General features: G+C 41.1%; 1 protein-coding gene across 3 annotated transcripts; it reads right to left on the bottom strand.

Moving 5' to 3' along the window:
* Nucleotides 1-5,259: 5,259 nt before the first annotated feature.
* On the bottom strand, nucleotides 5,260-8,338 carry LOC106641168 (serine/threonine-protein phosphatase 2A activator). 3 transcript variants are annotated; one of them, XM_089592515.1, is made up of 9 exons: nucleotides 7,862-8,338; nucleotides 7,666-7,784; nucleotides 7,387-7,590; nucleotides 7,092-7,309; nucleotides 6,876-7,000; nucleotides 6,698-6,798; nucleotides 6,505-6,612; nucleotides 6,260-6,417; nucleotides 5,260-5,522 (listed from the first exon to the last, which is right to left on the bottom strand). In XM_089592515.1, the coding sequence occupies exons 1-8, from the start codon at nucleotides 7,902-7,904 to the stop codon at nucleotides 6,292-6,294; spliced, it is 1,044 nt and encodes a 347-aa protein (XP_089448641.1). In that variant the 5' UTR covers nucleotides 7,905-8,338; the 3' UTR covers nucleotides 5,260-5,522; nucleotides 6,260-6,291. The 3 variants fall into 3 exon arrangements, with proteins under 3 accessions (XP_089448641.1, XP_089448640.1, XP_089448642.1); XM_089592514.1 differs by lacking the exon at nucleotides 5,260-5,522 and having other exon boundaries at nucleotides 6,200-6,417; XM_089592516.1 differs by lacking the exon at nucleotides 5,260-5,522 and having other exon boundaries at nucleotides 6,200-6,417; nucleotides 7,666-7,748.
* Nucleotides 8,339-8,480: the final 142 nt, after the last annotated feature.

The following is an 8,480-nucleotide window of genomic DNA, read 5'->3' as shown; positions in this document are numbered from 1 at the left end:
GCACGAGGCCTATATAGGTACCTGCATCTGCCCGTCGCATCGTCGAAATAATGCGCCACTCGCTCCCTGTGTGTGTGCGTAATTCCACACGGGCAGGGGTGCAATATATATATATATGCTTGTATGCCTCCCTCTGCATATTAGCGGGTCTGGCCAGCGCTGCCCTGATACCACACGGACTTATATTAATTAGAGCGATTAAAGCCGAGCCGAGCGGACACTGGCCTCGCATATATTTGGCCGGCAGCTATACACACACGCGCATACCCCGCATACGGCCAATGCCTATTTGCATGGCTCCGTACCTCTAACGGGATTATACCGCTGAGCTGCCCTTCTCTCTCTATATATATATATTACACGCCCTCGAGTCATCCACGGCCGGCCCGTGGGGCTATTCGCACCCTCGACTGGATTTCAGCCGAAGCTGCGGCTTTTTTCTCGCTCTCCGGATTTTTCTATTGACGGGGAAAAATACCACCCCCCCCCCCTGGCTACATTGTCCCTTGGAAAAAGTTGTGTATAATACACACGACTGCGACGAGGGTTCAGTTGGCCCCTGGCCGCTCCATCACGGGTGTGCACTTATTTTTGCCTCTAATAAGTACACCGGGAATCGGGACCTTTTCTCGAGTATACCACTTGCTTATATTTGCACCACAGATTACATGTACCTCAACACTTGAACTTGCAATTTTTTTTTTTTTAGTTTACATCAGCTGCAGCATTGAGTATAAGGTACACGCTGTACAATATAGGATACGTATACATAGATGCATCTCCCGGGTGGGGCGTCAATTATCGTTCAATCAACTAATTGCAGAGGGAACGTAAAGCTCCGCCGAGGCGGGGAAAATTGGGCGGCCGGGGGAGAAAGAGAAACGGGATATACGATCGGTTAAAGTCTCGGCGATTAATTAGCCCCGATCTGATTGGTCCCTCCTGCCCCTTTGTATCGTTATTCGCCGGATCGGCCTCTTCATGCACGCGCTGTTATGTGTGTCTTTTTTTCGTTCTTGGTAAACTCATTATAAATACTTTTCTCTATTTTTTCTCCTCCTTCTCAGTCGTGATTATATCAGGTGAGGATACATACCTCACGTCACTTTTATAAAAAAAAATCCGCTCAAAGTAACCAGAGCACCCGAAAACCCATCACCTCAGGGAGCACGAATCTATATATGTATATACACGCTTAACGAACAGCAGGTATATATATATATATATGTAATGGGCGAAAAATGAATAAGGCACGCAGTCGCGCATACAGGATCGATCGATCTCCCGACGGGTGAAAATAAGCGCGGGGTCAAAAAGACGCGTCCACCGCATACATCGGGCGGAAAGGAGGAAAATAGCTCCGAGGGACTCGACACGTATATATAATATACAATAGCGTCGGGCGCACGGACTGCGGGACGGTCTGATGGGGCAGCTCGTGACCGGCTATACATATACATACCAGGGGAGGCACACGGAAAGAGGAAGGCCGGCGGGGGGAGGTCCGGGGAATCAATTAGTGCGAAAGCGCGCTACGCCGCACCCCCCACGAGAGGCGGATAGAGGAGCCAAGTCGAGTGATTGACGCGGTAGTATAGGGGGAGCCCGTCTCTATACCTATACGTACACACACCGAGGACGCGGAGGGGGCGTGCGAACCCCCTTTATATATGTATACACACACACACACACACACCAGTGTTTCTTCCTCCCTCTCTAAAATAGGCACCAACGGGGGAGTCAAGCCTATATACCCTACGGACGCAAAAATCGATATAATCTTCGGCCCGATAATATGTTCCGTGCGTGCCCCGCTGCTGTCTCCCCGTATATATATATACACACACTCACGTGAGCTCGAGAACAGTCCCCCATAATATTCCTTCATTGGTCGCATTCTCGTGTGGATGCACAGGTACATATATATATATTACATTGGACTCACGGAGGGACGAGTATCTCTCAATTAGCAGAGGGGGGGGGCGTATATGTATATAGTTTAGCTCTCCGACCGTACACGGGAAAAAGGTTGGCCGGTCCCGTTCGCAGAATCAAACTCTTCTTTCTCTTGCTCCGCGGCCAGCAACGCCTGCATATACATATACATATATATATATCCGTGCACCACACAGATGCTCTTTCTCGACTTATTTGCTTCCAGCCGAACCGGCCCCGGAGGGAGGAGGGCCCGAGGAGAAGACCAGATTCCTTAATTCCCTCTCGGAAGCGGCGGCGGCACGAAACGAGAGCGGGACGCTTCGTTTGCATCGGGACGAGCGCCCTGTATACATATATAGGAGTCGGGGAGTATAGTCGCGCGAGCGGTGCTTAAGCGAGCGAAAAGGGGTGGGGGGGAGCGAGGATGCGATACGCGACGTGCATGATGATGGGTGGTCGTATACGGCTCGTGCTTCTTGCGCCGAGAAGAGGAGAGAGAGACGGTGCTTGAACGGGCGGCGCGGGATAGTATGTATACATACAGGTATACGCGGATGTGTATAATGTACGAGAGGAGAGAGGGAGGCCGACCACTGCTGGAAGGCCCGGCGGACGCGAAGAGAACCACTAATAAATTCAACGCGCAAACTTTTTACGGCGCCGAATACGTATATATATATATATGTATACGTATCTGCATGTGTTGGCCCTGATGGCGAGACCGATATCTGTACGTTTTCTCGTCGACCCGTGCCGAATTTTCGGAGGCTATAGATTAGCAGTACTTTTTTTTTTTTTTTTTTTTTTCCACTTGGTTATAATCATCGAATATAATTTTAGATAGTATGCATCTTTCGGCTCAAATTTTATACGATACTATACCTTTTTTTTTCAATTTTTTAGGCTTCTTGTGAAATTTTTTGTCAACATGGTTCAATGGTTCAATTTTTGCAATACCTCAAGATGATGAAAAACTCACTTTTCACAATGTGTTTTACTTGTCTTTGTAAATGAAAAATTTATAATTTTTACCTTTTTGGATCTTGTGAGAAGCATGAAATTTAAAAAAACAAGGCAATTCCTTTTTTAGTTTAACTCAAACAACATTTTAATGATTATCCTTCAATGCTTATATGTAAGATGATTCAGTAAAATTGTAAACGTATACAGTTATTTTAATAGTGAATTTCTGGAAGAAAACTAGGCAAAATCGATGAAAAACAAAAATCGCGTCGGTGAGTAACATCTGTACGAATTCCAAGCACAACCAATTAGCAGCTAATCGTTGGTGAAAATTTTCAAACGGCAACAGTAACAGCAACATCAGCAGTTTCGACATCATTACAAGGTTGTTTTTAAGAGGTGGATGATATCAGGCGCCGAGAGAGTCATTGCTCGTTATGTACTTATTTGTTCTGCCGAAGAAGTTTGCCGAACAAATTCAATATCTTTCGATACTATTATTTTTAAAATCACAAAGGCGTTAATTGAAAAGATTAATTGAGAAAATTACCAAATGAGCAGTTACTTTTATTGAGTTTCGTCGATTTTTTTATAAAATTTATACTTATATGATGCTCTACGCAGAGCAGTATCGCCACTTGACAAATAATTATAAAATACGTTTGTTAACAACTGTTTGTACAACCAATAAAGTTGGTATGCATATATTACAAGACATTAACGCAACGCTACAGAGTACCAACTTTTTAAAAAGTGGTAGCGCTGCGAGTTGAACTTTTTCAGAAGTGTAACAATTTTTTTTTTACAAAGTTCAAACCTAAATATCTGTCAGAAAAAAAAATTAATAAAACGTTTACTCAAGGCACAACAATAAACGATTCGACGCACTTATTAGGATAAATATATATACTAATATCACTATCCTCCAATGAAAGGCTGGCTGATTTCAAGTAATATTACACTTTGTGAAACAAAACCAGTAAAAATATATACACTACTCGTTTAGTAGAGCCCACTAGAAAAAAAAAAAAAAAAAAAAAAAATACCGAGAAACTTGGAACATGTAACTCGTACTCGTTGAAATGCGTCCTATTTATACAATAATTCTTACTAGAGAATGAGACAATCAAAGCTTCATGACAACCTTCTTTTTTACATGTACTATGAGCAAGCTGTTGGGGTGACAAGCGACTTGTAAAAAGCGCCAGCGAACTTTACGTCTAAAGATCGAGTATTCGCTCAGGGGCCGAAAAATTGTTTTGTTTTTTTTCCAACTTCCGGGGTACCCAAATCATTACGCGATTTGGTCGTCAACGTCATGAGGATGCTAGACAAGGCTGGCATTGTACGGCCGCTAATTTTATGCAAATGTCGAAGAGACACGTGTCGACGACTGGGGATCCAAAAAACGGTCTCGAATAATTCCACCTAAACTCTCGTCACCATGTAACGGTCGCAAAACGAGAAACAATAGTCCAAGGCACAAAGGAGCGGCAGGAGCAGGCGATCGGGTCGCCTCCGTAACGAGAAAGGTTTCGAGTCATCACCAACCTCAACGGACCACGACTCGGGTGACCACATCCCTAGGCAAATGATCCGTTCAAAGGCCCGATATACTTGGGCGAGCCCCCGACAGAGTGGATTATTGCATCATCGATCGAGGGAAAAACCGGAAGGGCACGTCGGAGGTCCATGTCCTCCGACCTCTTCGAACGGCAGAATTGCCAACAAAAAAAGTCCAACGAGGAGGTGGCGCTTGAGCAGTACCAAGAGGGCCCGCTTCCCGATTTGGAGAAGGAGACGGCCGAGGGATAAGAAGATCGTTGGGCTTGCCGAGCAGCTCAGAGATGCGTGAGAAAAATCTCAAAATCAGGCTCCATGGGATCCGTCTACGGCGGCGCCGACAACGATGACAACGATGAAGATCATCATGGTCATAATGATGAAAATACAAAATAGCCGTACAAGGGCAAACGGTATCTCGTGGGCCGATTCGTTCGCGAGAGGGACCGCCGAATCAGTGAGCTGCTCACATCATCAAATCCATCGGTTGATGGGCAGATCTATTAGCTGCCCAAAAAGTGCGTCAAAGAGGTACAGGGTCACTGCCGAACGGTATCAGAATGGTCAGCGTTGGCTCCAAAAAACCGTAAGTGTTTCTTTTTCATTAAAAAAAAAAACAATTGATTTTCGGATTTTTAGAGGATCAATCACCAGCATAACAACAGTCAGACTGCTCGAATATGTATATATAATTAAAAGGATGTTTAAACAAGGACTTGGAAAGTACACAATAAAGGAATAGTTTATATATATATGTACATATAGATACGAGTCTACTGTTAATTGTCAACCTCGTCCCTGTTCCTAAATTATCACTACAGGTTGTGAGTCCGCGTATTCTGTAGAAGCTATACGTGAGGAAGACGACAGCGAGCTCCCTCCAATCCATCGACGAGGTGGAGCAGGAGAGTGCGAGACCTTTACCGGAGGAGGGTGTGCGGGCGGGAGAATCCGCTCAGCAGGTGCCCTCGGCGCCTATACCGTAGTACCGCTGTTCGCACCAGGACAGTTGCCGCGGGGCAATCACGTCTAGCCCCCGCCGGTAGGGACCGCAGATTCTGAATCGTATGAAAGCAAAGTACAATTTTTCAAAATGATTAAAACGGCAAACGGTGGCAAAGTAACCCTACCCCTCCCCCCTCTCCCATCTGATAGCTGATTATTTACATAGGTTTTTATTGCGCATCGCAACTTTGGATTATTTTGAACCCCCCTCTTGCTCATAGCAAACAGAAGTCGTCAATAGCTTAGCGAATCTTCAAGGATCTCTGTAAACTCGCTTATTTCTCAAATTCTGTCAGACTTTCGATATTAACCATTTTTTTCCCCTTTTCTGTTTAACATTTTTTGGGTACGTATAAGTATACAGAATTTTAATCTGAGGCAACTTTTGGCCGATTTGTAATTAAATTATTTTCTCAAAATTATTATATCGAGTAAGCTTACAACTATTGCGTATTTTTTATGTGGTGTTCGGCCATCTTACGGTACAAATAGTAAACTTTTTCAAAGTGCAATGTATATGAACACGACAACCTGTTGATAATAAAGAAACCTTCAAATTTTTATCAAGTATCAGTTACTCACTGTTAATAAAGTACCAACACGTAATAAGCCATATATTATTCATTACTGATAATTGAATTAGTTTAAGAAATAAACTTTAATGGAAAAATACATTTCCCAAAACAATGGACTAGTTTTGAATAACACTATTTATCCACGATAACTTGTTGAACTGACTGTTTCTTTATTATAAATATAAAATACAAGTTGTAAAATAAAGGAAACTTACGTAATAGACAATTTAAGTTAAAACAAAGTCTGCTAATGAGGTTCACCTAGTGTACTTGGTGCCCTGGGTGCTTTGAAAGTTACGCTGTCTGGGGCTTGCTTGATGGATAACAACGACCCAAATAAAACATGTTGTATCACGGGAAACTTGGCTAATACCTAAATAATGAACAAATGGAGGAAATTAATCACACCAGGAAAAAAATGTTTATCAAATAATTAAAAAATTGAGAGTGATGGACTAACCTCGGCTTTATACATTTCGATTAAACCCTTATTAACTTTGGACCACGATGCTACAGCACTAACATTCCACAATTGATTAGAGTGCTCTGCAAATGGGCCAGTTTTTACCTGCATGATGAAACAATACTCTATTAACAATGATCAATTATGATTGATTCTACAATCTTTGACTTAAAATATGAACTTCAGGTACCTTGGAAATAAATTCAATACATCCAAGAAACATATACTTTTTACTGTTTGCTTCAACTATCCCATGATCAACAAAGTGTACGGGTTCAATACGTGGATGACCTATAATTCGTTATAGTAAACAGTGACTGCAGTTCATAATTTCTTTTTGCAAATAAAACAAATTAATGTGTATTTACCACACAACTGAGAACTACCCCATATGAATGGCACAAACTGATAATCATCTAAGCTCCAAACGCCATGACTGCCAGCAGGTTCCATGCGATATGTCAACTGGAGCTTTCGTACAACCTCGAGATATCTTAGTAAATTAGAAAAAAAAGTATGTTGATTTTTTATGTGTCTCAATAAATAGGTAAATTTAAGGTTTAATGACACAAGTTTCAAAATACCTGCTGAATATTTTTGTGCCTATGGCTGTTTTATCGCTCATTTCAAGAGCACTTATTTTAAACATACAGCATAAAAACATAATAAAAGCCATTTCATGTCCAGTCCCGTAATCTATACGTGTTGCATTTCCAAAACTTTCTAGTAAATAATGAACGATTTCTGGTATAGCTTTGTACAGATTTTCGGGTAATATTTTTTTTAGTTCATCGGCTGCAGCCTAAAAAAACTCTCATGTATCACAATTGAATGAAAAAAATTTTCACAAAAATATTTACATTGTATTATGTTACTTACACTGTGTAACCTTTCATGCCACACTCTAAATGATTTATTTCCAAATCGTTGTGGTTGCTCTGTAGGAGGAATCTCGTCGATCCACTTATCAAATATGTCTAGCATATCAACAATCTTTGTTGCAGTTTCTGAACATGGACAATTTGGATCGGTGGCCTTTCCTTTGACAGCATTATTAATGGCCATTACAAAACCAAAGTACTCCTACAAAGTGGTGAAAAAAAAATACAATAATACAGAATTTTCGTTGTTAAATGTTATAACTAAAAATTGACGTACAAAATAGGCTTCAGATTTGTGCCAGGCTGCCATGTCATTTGGACTTTTGACTGCTTTCTTAGGTTCAACAAACTCATGATCAGCTGGAAATATCATTTTAATTTGTTCCTTTGGAGGTACTTTTGTCAAAGAGTATTAGTAAAATAAAAATGGTTTGCAAACAGGTATCTGCAGAGCTAAATGTTGTTATACTCACAAGGCAACTTGAATTCTGTTGCTGGAGGTGCACTGGATGCCATGTTTAGCGAGGTTAAGAGTAACTGTTCACCCCAGTTGAAAAAAAAGATACTCAAAACCTCCAGTGAAAATTAATATTGATGTAAGATAAAATAATTCGGGCATCAACACTTAACAAGATACAAATTACTTCACGCTCATTGAAACAATGTCAAAAACTTAATTATAAATTAAAAGAAATTGGAGGTCTCGTTTTTTCGAAGATTGCACACATCGACCGGCAATCCTTTTTTTCCCACAAGTCAACTAACAGTCGACGATCACGTCCCTACTTACTCGTACCTACTAACTAACAGCTAGCTTATACGTACTTATAAATAGAAGCGTTATATTTTTCTCATTAAGACTTTGTGATAACCTGATAACAATATTTAATTGAAAAATTTACTCTAAGCAACTACAAAATCGCGCGGCCGCTAACATGAATACATTGATAAAATAGTACTTATGGATAATTCATAGTTCATATGGATACAGTATAGTACAGTACAAATCAACGGGAAGAGTATTAGTTCATCTACCAATCAAATATCATGCAATCATACATGCATTTATCAAATGGATTTCATTGGCTTCAA

This window comes from Copidosoma floridanum, unplaced genomic scaffold (genome assembly GCF_036245765.1).
Source record: "Copidosoma floridanum isolate Cflo_tuat_1 unplaced genomic scaffold, Cflo_Japanese_pri ptg000019l, whole genome shotgun sequence".
Lineage (NCBI taxonomy): Eukaryota > Metazoa > Arthropoda > Insecta > Hymenoptera > Encyrtidae > Copidosoma > Copidosoma floridanum.
This window is presented reverse-complemented; position numbering and strand designations above follow the sequence as displayed.

Coding starts and splice junctions, on each gene's coding strand:
- LOC106641168 (XM_089592515.1), bottom strand. CDS start 7,904: ATGGCATCCAGTGCACCTCCAGCAACAGAATTCAAGTTGCCTT. Junction 7,001..7,091: donor GGCACAAAAATATTCAGCAG/GTATTTTGAAAC, acceptor TAATTTACTAAG/ATATCTCGAGGTTGTACGAA. Junction 6,418..6,504: donor TCGAAATGTATAAAGCCGAG/GTTAGTCCATCA, acceptor TTCATTATTTAG/GTATTAGCCAAGTTTCCCGT.